The following is a 17,126-nucleotide window of genomic DNA, read 5'->3' on the forward strand; positions in this document are numbered from 1 at the left end:
TTTTTATTTAATATGTCTTACACTGCTCTAGCACTTCCTGCTAGGAAGAAGCCTGGCATGGGTGGAAGTCTGTGAGGAAGAGGCAGCATATTCCTGCCTCACTATAAAACGGGGATGGGGTTGGGGAGACCGTTAGTTCTTTCTAGCCCTTGCTGTGTACTGGAAGAAGTAGAAAGCCGTTGCCTGACCTTGCTGGGATAATGCTGTGCTCTGCTTGCCCTTGAAGACTGTTGTGCACATCCCAATTTTTTTACTTTTCCAGGGAGAGTTTGGGGAAGAGGAAATGCAGATCTGGTCTGACTGCCATTGAATCTGCTTTCAGAGAAACCAGGCCAAGATTGTTAAAATTAGAGCAGTTATGCTGAAAAGAGTGTCCACATCCGATCCTGCAGGCTGTTACTGCCTTAGTTTTTAATGTATAATAGATGGGCGACTGCTAATCTTAGCCTGTTTCAGGCTGTCCGGTTGCACTGAAGCTTCCTCCGCAGGTCTTGTATCCCCCGCCCGGGCTGGAGAGGTGCGCGGGGTCATGTCTGGGTGACTCGGCCCTAGAGAGAAGCAGGGCCACAGATTTTGTTGGGCACATTGCATTTCTCCATATGAGCATCGAGAGATGCCCTAGTCTCGAGTATCAAGTCCTATTTTAAACCATACTCTCAAAATAGGCTTGGAATTGGTGGCTGCGTAAACACCGGCTTCTTTGCACCTATGTGAATATCTCCTGTCCGCCGAAGCTGGGGGAGATTTTGGGTGCGTGTTGGGATGATGGTCACAGCATTGGGAACACCACTTACAATTCCTTGATAATTTCCCCTTTTGTTCCCCTCCAGTGCTGCTGACATCTACATCCGGGAGTATTTCCATAACTACGTGACCAACGGGCATCCGTGGGCTGTTCCCTTGAGGATTATATCCACTGACCGTCCCATCAACCTGACGGACCCCATCACTCAGATGTACTGCTGCCTCTCGCCAGACCAGCGCTCCTTCCGGCACCCCACGCAGGCGGAGATCGACAGGCACCACATCATTATTACCACCTCTATGTTATCCAAGAACTTGAAGGTTGCCCCAGGCTACTTCACCCACATCATGATCGACGAGGCTGCTCAGATGCTGGAGTGCGAAGCTTTGGTTCCACTCTCCTACGCCACTTTTGAGACCCGGATTGTCCTCGCTGGGGACCACATGCAGATAACCCCAAAGCTGTTCTGTGTTGGGGATGGACAATCTGCTGATCACACCCTGTTAAACCGACTCTTCCAGTTTTACCAGAAAGAGAGGCATGAAGTGGCCACGAAGAGCAGGATCATCTTCAATGAGAATTATCGTTCCACTGCAGGCATAATTGAGTTTGTCTCCAAGCACTTCTACATTGGCAAAGGCAATGCTATCCAAGCCAGTGGGAACATCCCACCCCATCCCGAAATCTACCCGCTCACGTTCTGCCACGTGTCTGGCGTGGCTGAAAGGGATATGTCCATGATTTCTTGGCACAACACCTCTGAGATAATACAAGTGATTGAGAAAGTGAAGGAGATCCATCAGAGGTGGCCAGATGAGTGGGGTGTCCGAGACCTGAAGAGGATCTGCGTGGTCTCCCATGGGATGCAGGTATGTAGGAGAACGACGTGTTCCCTACCTGAAGGCCCCGTGCATGCGCCGCTGACCGCTCTCTAAACACTCCCTCGTAAATGCTGGACTCTGTTTATGATAAACCTGTCTCTTGTGCTAGCAAAAATAGGGAATCTGGGGTCTTGCATGCCACCAGTGTTTTTTCGAGGCGCTCTCCGTTTGGGTAGTAGTCCTGGGTGGTTGGAGCAGAGGTGCCTCGTGGTGGGATGGCTTTGTTGAAGATTTCGTTCAGCTTCCTCTAGGCAGGGTAACTGTAGGGCAGATGGGGAGCGCTGGCTGAAGTCAGCCCAGGACGCGTGATTGCTCTTGGGTAACTCTTGGGGAACCTGCAGCCGCGAAGGGTAAGGGACCTTGGTGTTGGGTGGGGGGCGTTTCTGAGCTGAAACTGTATTCAGTTGTGCCTCTCTCTTTCTTACCAGGTTTCTGCAACAAGACAAGAACTGAGAAAGAAGCAGCTACAAGATGTGGTGGTAGAAAACTATGAAAACTTGCCAGGTTTGTGTCTTGTGCAATAGTAATCATGCCTGGCTGTGTTTTGAGGTCTTCTGTGCGCTAGGGAGAACTTCTGCAGTCATGTTGGTGGAGAGGAGAGTCTATGGCAGCTACAGCCACTGTGTGAAGGGCAGGGGGAAGAGACGCTGGGTCGTTAGCAGAGGTCCTTCTGGCATCTTAACGTTGTCCTCCTTGCTAAAATGCAAAATACTGGCTGATCTCATGGCAAAATACCTCTCTGGGAGGGTGCATGCGGTGCTGCTAGGCAGAGCTCCCCGGCCCTTCCCGTGGCTCTGCCGCCGCTGATTAGGAGGGAGTGCCTGGAAATCCTCTGGCTGGTTTCCATCCCCTTCGGGTTGGTAACTCTTTGATTTTGTCCTTTCCTTAGCGAATAAGATTTCACACTGAATTAAACCTGCACCCAGCTGTCAGCTCGTTTCAGATATGTGGATGTTGCTTTGTAGGAGGGTGAAAACCCTGCAAGTGTGGTCCCAGGGCCTTGGGCATGTGTGAATCATGCGAAGCCCCGAGTACCAGCGGGGGAGGCCAGTAATAGAAGGGAATTGAAACCAGGATGGCCTGTGGGTATCAGTCGCAGCAAAAATCGCAGAACAGCTCACTAAAGGAGGACTCCGCTGCTCTGGATGATGAGAGAGGGATGGGGCTGGTTTTGTCCTCAAGGACTTAGTTTATGACTCATCCGTGTTTTTATTATTATTTTTTTCTTTATTGTGCAGCTGGGACTCCTCGTGGTGAGAATAACTGACCCCTGGGGTGTGTTTCTGATCTCCACACCCTTTCTTTGCAGTCTCTTCTCAGCTCTGAAATCACCAGGGTGCCTCTTGCTCTTTGTTATTTGTCGTGCGATCAGCCAGCAGAGCTGTCCTTGAGGGGAGAGGGATCCTTGTGAACGGTCGCTGCTCTTGGTCCTGCAAGACCCTCGCTTCCCCAAGGAATTTGGGATTCATAGAAAACTCCACCCGTGTTTGCGAGGAGTGGCTGGCGGGGGCTGCCGGTGGCACTGAGCACGCGGGGCTGCTCCGTGGGTGCTCGCGGCTCCGCTGGTCTGGTGCCCTGCCTTTCTCCCATCTCCACGCTGCCCTTCCCTCCCTGGTGCGTGGGTGGTGGTGGCCTCCTGCTGTCCATCCTGGTTCATGCCTGGAGGCCCTCACGATCCCCAAGAGCTGCTTTATTCGCATCAGGTGACTCCCGTGACTCAGCCAAGCGAGGTTACATCGGCCCACGGCCACGTAACACGGCGTAGATGGGCAGAGCGCCGGGCGGCAGCCAGACAGGGTCTTCCCCGTTGGGTTCCCGTGAGTGACTTCTCCCTTGTCCCCTCCGGTGCAGGGCGGGAGTTCCGGGTCATCATCATCAGCACGGTCCACACCAGCGAGAGCCTGCGCGTCTCGGCCTCCCACCACCTCGAGTTCTTCAACGAAGCCAGAGTGCTCAACACCATCATGACCCGGGCTCAGTCGCTGGTTGTTGCGGTGGGGGATGCCGTGGCCTTGTGCTCCCATGGGCAGTGCAGCAAGGTATGGAAGCGCTTCATCCAGCAGTGCATCGAGAAGGGGAGCGTCTTCCCGGAGAACCTGACGATGGCCCAGATCAAACAGGCGGCCTGTGACAAGGAGAGCTGGAGCAGGAGGAGCCTGGAGGGGGACGAGGAGGACAGCGACACGGATTCCTGGAGCTCTGAGGCTGAGAGCATGAACACTGAGGATCCCATCCTCCAGGAGCTCTTAGATGAGAGCAAGAACGTGCTGGTGACGGTGTCCGAAGAAGGGCTGCTGAACGTCAAGTCTGAGGCTTCAAACCTGTGGGAAGGCAGGCAGGAATACGTCAGCTTCTCTTCTCAGATGATGCAGGAGTATCTGCACATGCACCCCAAAATGTACAAGAGGTGCGAGCTGATCAAAGAAGGGTTCGACAGAGCTTCTGCCTTCACCCTCAACAACTCCCCTGCTATGACCATTCAGATCAAAGGCAGAGTTCACTGTGGGACGGCCTTCACCGGGGACGAGGTGCTTGTGGAAATCCTGCAGAGCGGCACGGCTGACAGCGGCAGCCACCGCCCTCAGGGGAAGGTGGTGGGCATCCTAAAGCGTGCGGAGAGAGAACGGACCTTCATCTGCATGATGGACGAATTTGATCCCCGCGTGATGATACCCATCGACCCCACTGTCACCAAAATATTCGTCCCAGGGCTAAAAGAGAAACCCAACGTCATTCCTATCCGTAGGCTTGTCAATGGGAAGTACAGGGTGGTCAGCTGCGAGAAGATCAGCCCGGGGATGAGGAGATGCCAGTTATTCTGCGTCCAGGTTATCTCCTGGCGGGAAGGGTTTTACTACCCTTTGGGGATAATAACGGAGATTCTGCATGCAGCGTTGACTTTGGAAGAAGGCTTAAAGATCCTCAACTTGGAGTACGGTTTGGAGAAGAAATACCCAGCTGCTGCCACCAGGGAGTCAGCCAAATACACCTCCAGCAGCAAACTAAACCTCACCAAGGAAAATCTGAAGGACTGTCGGAGTTACCCGACCTTCACTGTCGACCCCCAAGGCGCCAGGGATTTGGACGACGCTGTCACTGTTAGGGATCTTGGGCGTTGCTATGAGATTGGGATCCACATTGCAGACGTGGCTGGCATCATTCCCAAAGGCAGTGCCTTGGACCTGGAAGCAAAGAAGCGGGGTGTCACCTACTACGCCCCCAACCAGGAGCCGCTGTGCATGTTCCCACCCCCCATTAGCCAAGACATCTGCAGCCTCCTGCCGCAGAAAGATCGTCAGGTGATCTCCTTGTTTGTCACCGTAGAAAAGAAGACCGATAAGGTGTTAAAGGGAGCCTTCACCATCTCTGTGATCCACTCGGACAGACAGCTGTCCTATGAAGAGGCAGAGCTCTACATTGAGGACCACTACAGGGGAGCAGCAGGAGCCCTTCGTTTCGATACCCTGGAGGACTGCATAGCTGTGGCTTATCACTTCTCCAGGATCCATCGGAAGTTTCGGCTGCAGGAGGACTGTTTCTATGATCGGCTGGATGAGGAAAGCTCCCCAGGTAACAGGAGGTCCCATCAGATGATAGAGGAGTTAATGATCATGTTCAACAGTTTCGTGGCCGAGTTCCTCACCAACCGGGAGGACACCAGGAATGTCACTCCTCTCCGGTGTCAGTGTGAGCCAAGCCTTCAACAGTTATCGCTCATGAAAAACAAGTACAGCCACATCGTTCCTTTGTCCATCCATCTCTCACACCACCTGGGACAGGTGCCTCCTGGCCAAGACTCCTCTAAAAATGTGGAGTTCAGCCTTCTGGCCCCCATCTGGGAGCACCTTCAGTCAGCCGCTAATGTCCGTAACTTCAACAAGATGCTAGACCTTATCATTATCGATGACATCCACCCGAAGCTGGCCCCCGTGGCCCTGGAGTTCAGGAGACTGCTCAGCCGCTCCTATTTCTGTTGCTCCAACTCCACTGTCCAGTCGAAAGTGGGCCATTACTCCCTGCACGTTGACTCATACACCTGGGCTTCCTCTCCCATCCGCCGGTACATGGATGTTGTGGTCCAGCGGCACCTTCATTCCGTGCTCCGCAAGAAGCCCGTCGTCTATTCTTCAGACGACATCGAGTTTCTCTGTCATGACTTCAACAGGAAGAATTCCCAGGCGGTGATGTACGAGAAGAGAGCCCGCTGCCTGCAGATGGCCGCCCAGCTGAAGGGCCAAGTCCTGCAGAAGGTCGCCTTTGTGGTGGATATCGAAGGGATGAACAAGTATTTCAAAGCCCTGTTTCCACTGAACAAAGAGAGTCTTCCAGATCCCCAGATAATTAACTACAGGTCTCTTCAGCTGATGGAGCAGCCCATGTTCATCCAGCAGCGGAGCAGCATGAAGCTGATGTGGAAGAGGAGGGTGTACTCTGTGGAGAGGATGAAGGAGCACAGCCTGCGGGAAGGACCTCTCTGCGACCGCAGCGTCACCCCCTTCTGCACCCAGACTTGGCAAGACGTGCTCGCAGCCATCAGGAGCGAGGAGTTTGAGACCGCGGCCTCCCTCCTTCGGAGGAGCAAGGGCCTGTACCGGCGGAAGATAGGCTGCGTAAGGAAGAGCCAGTGCTCGCACTACATGGAGCTCTCCCTGGAGCTGAGCGCCGGCGACGCGCTGCAGTTCCAGCTCACCACGGACGTCTACCGGGGCTTCCTGGTGCCCTTCGTGCAGCTGTGGTGCGTGACGCCGGGCTTCGACGTCTGCCTGCAGCACACGGAAAAGCCCATTGATTGCTTCACTGCCTACACTACCCTGCCGTCCAAAGACAAGTACAAGCACCCAACGGAGTATAACAAGGTATGGATGCCGATGAGCGCCATGGAGTCCGCTTCGTGTGCGGTGGCCGAAAACGACTCGATTGTCCTCCATGATGTCAAAATAACCTGGGCAAAGAAAAGGACAAGCAAAGGGCAGCTGCAAGGGAGTTTCCTCCTAAACAAACCATTTTTGGAGGAGTGCTCCGTTGAAGTGGACTTCAACCACTGCTACTTGTGCATTCGCTTAGGTGGGCTGAAGCTTGGGAGCCTTCAAAGCGATGAGGAATGCCTCAGCCACGGCCTCCAGAACCTGACTCTTCTTAACAAGGGCAGCTCAGAAAGCAAACTTGCGGTTGATCCAGACACCTACACCTGGGTGGCTCACGGGGTCACTGAAGAGTTCAGCGAGGACGAGAAGTCAGACAGGACTAGTGAGCATACTGTGAACTTTTACATCCACTATATGTCCATGGAGAACATCCCCGTGGAGATCTCACAGGCCTCTGCCAGGTTCACAGTGGAGCTCATACCAAAGATGCTGCCAGACGTGTAAGTGTGCTTAGCGGTCGCGCCCTGGTTAACCTCTCCGTGCAGAGCAACGGCTTCCCACGGGACTCCTTTGCTGCACCCAAGCGGGATTCGCTCGCTGGTGCGGCTGGTCCCCTGAAAAATCTGTCTGTGCCCAGCTCCGACTGGCCGTGCGGTTGGGTTGATGTGTGGTGGGGACGGCAGCATTGCTCAGGTCTGTTCTCCAGGTGGCCTTTTGCTCTTCTGGTTGACCTTGAGAATGGGGAGGTAGGGGAAGGTGCCGTGCTGAAATTTCCCTGGGCATCTGTTTCTTATGTTACTGGATTGCTGCAGTATGTGTCATAAAAGGCGGTGTGAAGCACTGGATCAGGGTTTGCCTAGCAGAAGTGCTCCCTGATTTCCCAATCATTCCCCTTTGTTGTTGCTGTGAAGCAAGATCTGCTCTTATTAAAGCAGAGCTGATGTCTGGTTTGCCCTTCTTTTACACAGCGTGAACTGCTACACACCCACGACTGCTGTAGCTTTTTCAGGACATAACGTGCTTCCTTTTGTATCGTGAATTTTAGGAAAAAATTGGAAGCTAATCCAATAAAATGGGGTGGGCCATAATCAAATGGAATTGAGACAGAAGTTGTACTCCTTGCTCTCAACATCTTTGCAGGCTCAGCTCTTCAGACAGTTGAGAAATAGTCCCAGATGCAAAAGAGCAGAATAAGAGTTGTTTTGGTTTAAGTTCTTTGTGGAAGGATTTAATGCAACACCAAAGCAGAGAGAAAGAATAAACAAGACATTTGTACAAAGCTGTATTACAATTTTCGCTATTTTATGCTACATTCCATTCATTCTTATTTTTCCCTGTCTGTCAGACGGAAAGAAAAGGCAATTTGGAGGCTCAAGTATGCCTCCGAGCTTGCTAAAAGCATCGCCCTTGGCCATGAACCTCCTAAAAGAGGTAGGTGCAAATATTCACCTTTCTTACCTTGTGGCTACTTGCTTCTGGCCAGGCGGGTGCCCTGGCAGCTTCCCTGGGCCCTTGCCATAGGGGCTACGCTCCCAGAGCAGGAGGTTCCCCTGCCAGGAGGAGGAGAGGAGCTGCTAGCCTGGCAGAGCGAGGGTAATATGGGATGCCCTGCTAGAGAGTGGCACGGGTGATGTTTGAATCCCCAGGACTCACAGAGAAGGCTCATGGGCAGAACATCTTGGGACGGGACAAGGATTCCTTTTAGGTGGTCTTGTAAATGGGCCACGATTGCTTGGTACCTGCTGCATCCTCCTGTTGAATCGCTTGTGTGCTGCCTGCAGTAACCTTCTTTAAACTTGTTTTCTTGTCTCTTTACGTAACAGTGACAACGTCCAAAATCCTGCAGCAAAAATCCTTTGATCTCCCTGGCAGCCACACGAAGCTCAATCAGAGCCAGACCCAGGCTATTCTAAATGCCCTGAGAAAATCCTTCACGCTCATCCAAGGCCCACCAGGTAAGGCTGGGGGGACGGCGCGAGTACATGCCTGCTTTGTTTTGAAGGGCGGGTTAGAGATAATCTGTTGCTTTCATAGAATCATTTAGTTGGAAAAGACCATCGAGTCCAACTGCTAACCTCACGCTACCAAGGCCACCACTAAACCGTGTCCCTAAGCACCACGTCTACACGTCTTTTAAATACCTCCAGGGATGGTGACTCCACCACTTCCCTGGGCAGCCGTTCCATAGGACTCTCGGTGAGACAGGAGAAGGTAGCATGGGTTGGCATCACCCACAGCTGTTCAATGCAGTCCCCTCGGTTCTTGATTTTATTTCATGGCTGATCATCTGGATGCTGATCTAGAGCATGGGTATCATGGATAAAGCGTTCTCAGCAAACTCCTTGCTTTTCTAGGCACAGGGAAAACTGTTGTCGGAACTCACATTGTCTACTGGTTCCATAAGCTGAACGAGGAGAGCATCGACAAGGAGCAAACAGCATCCTTTGAAGATGAGAAGTGCAAGGGGAGAAAGTGCATCTTGTACTGTGGCCCATCCAACAAGTCTGTTGATGTTGTTGCGCGTAAGTATTGATTTTGAGCCCGTGAAGCAGCTCGTACTGGTGGGAGGGAGAACGCTGGCCGGGAGCGGGAGGCTGGCAGACAGGAGGGGCATAAAGCGGGGCTGGTCCGTACGAAAGACCCCTCACGGCAGGGCAAGGACCGGTAAAGGTGGGGTTGGCGAGCGAGGGGTGGGGAGAAGAGGCGAGTGCACGGCAAACGCTGGGCACCTCGCCGGCCGTGAGCTTTCTCAGCATCACTGGTGCCTGGTGCTGTCTGAGCAGACCTGTTCTCCTTCCCCAGAGATGCTGCTGAAGATGAAGAACCTGAAACCACTGAGGGTTTACGGGGAGGCCATTGAGACGATGGAATACCCGTACCCGGGGAGCAACCGGCATCTCTACCGCAAAGCCTTGCGGGATGCAAAACCAAAGCGTGAGCTCAGGTAGGACCGCGTGGCCCCGCAGGCTCTGAGAGCACTGGGCAGCGATGTCTTCTGCACCGGTAAAGCTGAACAAGCCAGAGCAAATGCAATTTCCACTCTGCTACTGTGGAGCAGCACTATCAACCTGCTTTGTACTTATTTTTTTCAAGTGAAGGTGTATAGTCTACTGTAGCACCTAGTCAGGGAATCCAGGTTGTTGAAAACATCCTAGATGTTTTCATCTCTCTTTTGAACAGCTCTAAAAGCCTCTGACTTCATTCTTGCTTGCAACTGCTAAAGAAAAGTGGTTGTATTTTGTGTCCTCGAGGGCGAACTAAGCTCTATAAAGGTGGAAAAGTCTGGCTGTGACTTCTTTATCTAGTGGGGTTTCTCCACATAGACACGTGTGGTATGCTTCACTGTAGAAAAGATCACTTGGGTCTGTGTTGGGGGAAAATATTTATATATTGACTCTTTATTCAGCGAAATAATCCTGCATCATCGCATCCGGCGGCCACCCAACCCTTTGTGGCGGGAGATCTGTAACTTTGATGCTCGGATGAAGAAAGGAGAGCAGATAACAGAAGAAGAAACAAAGAAGTGAGTAGAAAGAGACCCTGGTGAGAGACGGCTGACTTTGGCCGCGTGCCACCTCTGAAGCACTGCCCGAAGGAGCACAGTGCAGCAATCTCCTCCCCCCGCCAGAAGAGGTTTGGGCTCTTCTTGCTGGGTCTCAGCTGACACAAACTGGTAGACGGCGTGGAGGTCGGCAGATTTGTCCTGGCTCATGCAAGCCGAGGGACTAGGTGAAAACATCAAGACAGATTAACAAGCTGTGTGTTTGGAACGATGATAAAAAGTGATTAGCTCGAGGCTAGTGGTGCAGTGCAGAGCCTCAGCATCACCTCTGCTCTGGTGCTGTTGTCCGTCTGGACCAAAAGTCATATTACGCATGTGTGACACTTGCATCCCCTGCCCTGAGCCCCTGCCCTGTTGAGTTCAGGACAAAGTACGTTTCCTACAGTGTCCATCCAAAGCCCTTTTCTGGGAACACCGGCTCATCCTAGGGAGGGAGATAGAGCCATAATAAATTGGGAAAGTATAGTCTCTGCCTGGTTCCTGCATGAGGAATCCAGAGATGTTTCCCTTATGCATAACCTGGTGTCTTCTGCATTGACCACCAGGTACAAATTTCAGTTGTCAGCCGCTCGTGCGTACGAACTGACACGCCACGATGTCATCCTGTGCACGTGCTCCGCTGCATCTGCCAGCTGCCTGGAGCAGCTCAATGTCAAGCAGATAATCATTGATGAGTGTGCCATGTCCACAGAGCCCGAGACCCTCATCCCCTTGGTCAGCCACCACCATGCTGAGAAGGTAAGTCCCTTCCAAAGATGCGTCTCTAGGACAGCTGCTCAGGGCTCTCAAACCTCTGCATGTCTTCCACCCCTTACCATGCTGCTCTTCCAAGTTTTACCAGGTTTTGAGGTGGTTCTTGGTAGTATCTCTGATGCTGTATCAATGTTTTAGCCTTCAGGGAGCTGCTTCCTTTGGGGTATAACTCTAGTGACTATAATTAAAATCCTGAGGCACAGAGAGGTACATGCAGCCCATACGTATTCTCACTAGATGTATGAGCTGTGCATTATCTGTTTCTATCACGTAAAGCAGTCGTAAGACCTGCTGTAGGCCGGAGAGCTGTGGTAGGGAACTATTGGATCTGCTCGCCTCTCTGCTGTGTGTATCCGCTCCGCTCTCCGTCTTCAGACAGTGACACCCGTGCTGTCTCCTCTAAACTTGCTCTTGGCTTTCTGCAAGAGAAAACAAGTGGTAGGGTGGCTGGATTTTTGGTGCTTCTTTACAGGGTGGGTATCACTGCCACCAAAAAATGTGCTGCCCGGGTACAAAGTATTAACGTGAAAAGAAGCACAGTAGACTTACTACATGATGTCTTTCTCCTGTCAGATGGAACAAGGCTCCGCGTTATCTGAGTCAGGATCTTTATATAATGCCCAACGTGGTCCTTGATTGAGGTTGCCGTAACCATAACGTAAATAAAGAGCAACAAATGTCTGTGTGCAAATAGTCTTTCAAAGAGCTGATTGCCTTCACCAGTGCCACCACCCCCATAGTTGAGGTGTCCACTCTTCGTTCCAGGTTGTTTTGCTTGGGGATCACAAACAGCTGCGGCCTGTGGTCAACAATGACTTCTGCAAGAGTCTCGGCATGGAGACATCTCTTTTTGAGCGCTACCAGAATCAGGCGTGGATGCTGGATACGCAGTACCGCATGGTGAGGCCTTCCTCGAGTGGATTGTCTTTTCTCCATCACAGAAAATGCTGCTATCAGGGCTTGCCTCAAGCCACTGGGAAACAGATACTTTCCATTAGCGCTTTCCCTTCCTAGAGCAATGAGTAATGCACTCGCCCGGTGCCAGCTCTGGCACAGTGGCATTGCAGGCGAAGCCTGCCCAAAAAGATGCTGCAGGTTGAGAAGTTCCTTGGTTTTTGTTCATCTCTGTTTCTCCCCTTTTCTCTGCCAGCACAAAGACATTTGCGAGTTCCCGTCCCAGGAGTTTTACAAAATGCGGCTGAAAACGTGGCCCCAGCTTCTTCGTAAACCCAGTGTCTTCCACCACAAAGGTAACAGCTGCTGCCCTATCATCTTCGGGCACGTGGAGGGGAAGGAGCAGAGCCTCATGATTTCTACTGAGGAAGGAAACGAGAACTCCAAAGCTAACCCAGAAGAAGCGGAGCAGGCGGTGAGGAGGGTCCCGGGGAATTGCTGGAGATGCAAAAGGGAGGGTGTTGTGCTGGGGGCGCTGGGGATCGTGGAGGGACGATGAGCAGCGATATAGGATAAAGATCAGTGGGGTGCAGTATCTGCCTGGCGTCTTCTTGGGTCTGGAGCACGCCACAGTGCCCTTGGCTGGAGGCAGCTGTAGGGAAGCGTGACCCAGAGCAGGGGGAGCAGCACAGCCAGGCACCATCGCTGCCCTGGGGACAGGGTCCCTCCGGCCACCGCTCCCAGGTGAGCAGGACCCTGGTCTCCCCAGGTGAGGATGGCGAAGCAGCTGACACTAGATGGCACCATCCAGCCGGAGAGCATCGCCATCCTGAGCCCCTACAACGCCCAGGTGTCCGAGATCAGCAAGAGCCTCCTGAAGGAGGGCATCCGTGGAGTGACCGTCTGCACCATCATGAAGAGTCAAGGTGAGGCTGGCAGGAGCGGGGAGGGGTGGTTCTGTTCTCTCCTGCCTTCCTGAGGACTGCAGCAACTTCTGACAGAGACAGTCTTCGAGCAAATCCTACACCGGGGTCATTTCAGCCATGGAGGAAGTATCCCTGGGCCAGATTTCTGGGTGATTTGTGATTATATAATAAATCCTTTGGAAACCCCTGGAGTGTCCGGGCAGGTGCTGAAGACAGGAGGGTGGAGGACGGCTGAAGGGGGTGTTAAAGAACTGCCATAGCACGTGCTCTTTGGAGAGCAACGACCAGGAGTCCGACAGCCTCCAAAGCTGGAGAAACTCAAACAGTGGCTGCAGTTTTGTGGGTCTTGCTGTAGAGAAATGAGTGTCTTGTGGGGTGGAGGGGTGGCCAGATGCTTCCTTCTAAAAAAATCTGGTTCAATTCCGCTTTCTAGGAAGTGAGTGGAGATACGTGATCCTGTCGACTGTACGCTCCTGCCCCCGATCGGAGATTGATAGGAAGCCCACGAAGAGCTGGCAGAAGAAGTACCTGGGGTTTGTTACCGACCCAAACCAGGTCAATGTCGGCATCACGCGAGCTAAGGAAGGACTCTGCATTTTAGGTGGGTCTCCTGGGAGTGTGCACAGGCTTGCGGGGGAACAGGATGCTTGGATGAAGGGGTGGAGATCCTAACCAGTACGACCGATGGTCTTGCTTTATTCTTCTGCCCTTTAGGCTGTCTGTGGTTTTGAAACTGCTATCTGGGCAATCTGTGCAGAGCAGAGATCGTGCATGGCTCGCAGGCAGCATGTATAATTAGTTTTTCTCACCCTCTGGTTCGGACCACGTTGTTTCCATCACTTGCATGCTAGAGCTCTCTCCTAACAGAATTTGGCTGCTTATTTTCCTCCTAATCACGCAGGCGTAGGCAGTGATGTGTAGGGAAGCTGCTCACAGATATGACAGCACTGAAAAGGGAGCTGGGATTTCGCAGAGCTCTGGCTCCGTGTCCCTGCAAGTTATCCAGCTCCTTTAGGCTGGAAATGTTAAGACAAAAGTTTCTGTGACGGTGTCGTCCGAGCCTCTTCTGGCCACTAACCCGCTGCCCCCACCCCTGTGCCAACAGGGAACCGGTACCTCCTGGAGTGCAACCCTTTGTGGAGGAGACTGCTTCAGCATTACAGGCAGCACAACTGCTGTACCGCAGCCCAGGGAATTTTTATCAGGAAGACTTCAGCCTTCCACCGATGAGGATGGGTTGTACCTCGATGAGCTCGTCCCTCTCTACCTGAACCGCGTTACGTGTGCCTTGGGAAGGATGCGGTCTTTCCATTATTTAATGACCTATGGAGCCAAACGCAGTGGAGGAGCCAGGATCTCCCCCCGCACAGTGACAGCTCAGCTTCAGTGCGTGCTTTGGCACCTTGGGGTTTTTTAATCAGCGCAACCTTGGACAGGAACGTTCAGCTCTAGCAAACCAAAAAGCAGTGGAAATGGATGGATGGGTGTGTGACTTTATTGAGGGTGACACTAATTTTTTTAACGGTAAGATGCTCAGCGGAGCCCCCCTCCTATCTGCCAGTGCAGCTGCACCTTGGGGACCAAATACTCAGTCCATTCGTCGAGGGTGGAATGACTGCACGCAACGGAGCCGCGCGGCAAGCTGCCATTTGCCATAGAGGACCAAAGCTTCTGAGTGCTACCACTCGTTTTAAAACCAAGGCCAGGGAATTTTTAAGGTTTCTCATTTCTCAAAGCAAAAAACCAATCTGTTTTGTTTTGGGTTTTTTTGTCGTTGTTTTCGTTTTTTTAAGTGAAGGAAGAAAGCAAAGAGGGAACGACGTACCACTCTTTGTCTAGCCAAAACGCTGTTGTCTGAGTGTGTAAATATCACAGAGCCAAGGCCAAGCTGATTTTGTAAATAGATTTCCTTATCCTTTGTACAAAGGAGGTTGTCCTCACCAGTATAAAGTTAATGAAAAGCGAGGACTGCTTCTACCAGGAAACGTTGGAAGCATATTTTAAACTTTTATTTGAAATCTCCTCCTGTAAGAGACCCCCTTTCCTACCCATATTTTTTTTAAAGCTGCTTCTAATTTATTAACTTTTAACTCTGTGAATTTGTTTCACAGTCTTATGGCCTGAGTTTTTAAGAGCAGTGATGGAAATTTGATAAATGTACCACAGCATATATGTGTATAATGTATTTTTTTATTTTAAGTAGCCAAACTGCTGTGAACTGGAAGCTGTGATTCACTAGAGGAGGCTGCTTTTGCCCGGTAACGTATGGCTGATACAGATGTATAGCGGTGAAGTGGTGCTCTCTGTGAATCATGGAGCTGCTTTTCGAAGCATGATCGGTTTGAGGGAGGGGTGTCTTTTATCTCATTTCAATTCTGAATGTATGAAGTGCCTGCCTCAGCTCTCCCCAAGACCACACGCTTGGCTGTCTCTAGATGTTCACGTGGGATGGAGCCAAGATGCAATCACGGTGGTTTTGCACCAAGTATATACTGTGCTGGGACGCAAGTCCTCCTTGGCGTAAGTGAGGGGTCCCCGTGACTTCACAGCGCTATGGCAGGGATGAATTTTGTCCTGTGATTGCAACTGAAAATGCAGCACGGCTCTTTCCAGTGTGGAGGAATGTGCAATAAGAAAGCGTTGTGTCTGGAAAAGTCTTTACTTGACGCTGTGTTTCTTCTCATGACTCTGTGTTAGACTTGACTCAAGAACCTATGGAGAAATTTTGTTGTTCTCTTCCGTATTTTAAACTACCTTCCTGCACTTCTGCATTTGGTGGGACTGATCTGTACACTAGAGACCACCCAGGCTTGCTCTTGTCTTACTGAAGCGTAATAACGGGCATGTGGCTGGCCATTCTGTAAGGGACAAAAGCCCGTGGGAAGTAACTCCTGCTGGTTCTAAAGATGCTTGATAAAAGCTGGTAAGATGTGAAGTTCATTGTTCCTCTTTGAAGTCATCCCAGCTGGGATCTTCTGCACCAGCCTGATTTTGCAAATAATATTGCAATTCCAAAATAAGCTTGTATGGGAATCATTTTATGGACTACTGAAATGCAATCACGTATCTCCAAGATGATGTGGAGAATTACAAAAATGCTGGAATTGTTGGGATAAACACTTCAGCATGGTGCCAGCATCATTCTAACAAAGTAAGCTTGGTCCCTTTAGAACCAGTGGGTCTCATCTTCATGATCTAACCTAAGTGAAGAGTCTCTCCCATTTTTTTTGCTGGTTATTTCATTACGTGTAGCACAAATGAGGAGACTCGCCCCAAGCGTAGTGGCTTAGTCCAGTGCTCTTGTGTGGGGTTTGGCCATGTGTTTGTACAGACCGAGAAAGAGACCTCACAAAGCATCTCCCTTTGCCCTCAGCGGGGCAAAAACTTTTACTGCTACTCCTTGGAGGGTGAAGCCTAGACAGAAATGCTTTGCTTGGTCACCTCTGTGTTGCAAGACAACATACACGTTTTCTTTCCTCTGAAGATGCTTTTTGTAACTGGTGTTTAGAAAACGCTGCCCTAGACCGCCCAAGCAGCAGTAACAGCCAGGCGGGACTCTTGGGCTGTTTGGGCGGTGAGCAGGTACCTGTAGAGTTGGTCATGCAGCTGCGATAGTCAGGGATAGCAGAAAGTGCAATTAATCAAACTTTTTACAGACTCTTAGTGACAGCTGAATATCGTGTTCTTGTCCTTATGCTCATGGATAGAGAGAAGCATAGAAATTAATAGAGGAAAAAAGTTCAAAGCAGTCCAGTTTCTCTGCACACAGAGCTTTTAATTTACTTTTGAAAGAATTTTATGTTCAAGCACATATTCTTAAAATACTTATAAAAAACAAAAAGACCAAACCTTCGGTAATTCCAGTAGGAAACCACTGGCAGCATGGTGCGCAGGGCGTCTCTCCCATTACAGGCTCTACGTTTTCCGCAGCTCACAGACAAAAGAACACTGTTGCAGGACACAAATGTCGGTTTATCCAAGAGGATAACTTGATTTCCTTGGCACTAGCTAGAGCTTGAGCCCAAGTTGAACAACGGGAACTTGCGCACGCAGCAAGCGGTGTGCCAGGCGTCAGCCTGTGACGGTCCCTGTGGTTGCAGCCATGCCCTGCATCCCGCTGGGACTGGCAGTGACATTACAGACGTCCAGAACTAGGGAACCTCTCCTTGGCTCCAGCTGGCAAAGGAGAAGCCCGCTGGACTGTTTTTAAGGATTTGGACACATCTGTGTAGGACAATCAGTTTACTGCAATAAATTGTTGAAATGAAATGTTAAGTGTCGTGAAGTGTAAATTAAGGAACTTTTAAATGTGGCAGGTTTTTATCTTTTGTATGTCTGTGACTTGCAGCAAACCTCAAATGATGTTTTGGATACAAATATTTTTACCTGCTTCTACCGTTTATAAGAATGAACCTCAACATTCCTTTTTTGATATTTAAGCCATAATTGTAAAAATGATTTGAATTTATTTAAATAATAAATTTTACTACTAAAAGGTCT

General features: G+C 51.0%; 1 protein-coding gene across 3 annotated transcripts in view; it reads left to right on the top strand.

The window, feature by feature from the left end:
* Window positions 1–17,125, top strand: part of HELZ2 (helicase with zinc finger 2) — a 31,211-nt gene extending 14,086 nt beyond the window's left edge. For all 3 annotated transcript variants that reach the window (XM_075166838.1, XM_075166836.1, XM_075166835.1), the window contains exons 7-20: window positions 831–1,614; window positions 2,055–2,130; window positions 3,478–6,991; window positions 7,837–7,922; window positions 8,315–8,446; window positions 8,846–9,013; window positions 9,294–9,435; window positions 9,898–10,014; window positions 10,599–10,791; window positions 11,572–11,706; window positions 11,957–12,175; window positions 12,470–12,626; window positions 13,060–13,227; window positions 13,732–17,125. In XM_075166838.1, the coding sequence (XP_075022939.1) occupies window positions 831–1,614; window positions 2,055–2,130; window positions 3,478–6,991; window positions 7,837–7,922; window positions 8,315–8,446; window positions 8,846–9,013; window positions 9,294–9,435; window positions 9,898–10,014; window positions 10,599–10,791; window positions 11,572–11,706; window positions 11,957–12,175; window positions 12,470–12,626; window positions 13,060–13,227; window positions 13,732–13,856 (6,016 nt within the window). In that variant the 3' untranslated portion in view covers window positions 13,857–17,125. The remainder of the gene's footprint in view (window positions 1–830; window positions 1,615–2,054; window positions 2,131–3,477; window positions 6,992–7,836; window positions 7,923–8,314; window positions 8,447–8,845; window positions 9,014–9,293; window positions 9,436–9,897; window positions 10,015–10,598; window positions 10,792–11,571; window positions 11,707–11,956; window positions 12,176–12,469; window positions 12,627–13,059; window positions 13,228–13,731) is intronic.
* The last annotated feature ends 1 nt before the right edge of the window (window position 17,126 follows it).

The sequence above is a fragment of the Calonectris borealis genome, chromosome 17 (assembly GCF_964195595.1).
Source record: "Calonectris borealis chromosome 17, bCalBor7.hap1.2, whole genome shotgun sequence".
Classification (NCBI taxonomy): Eukaryota; Metazoa; Chordata; class Aves; order Procellariiformes; family Procellariidae; genus Calonectris; species Calonectris borealis.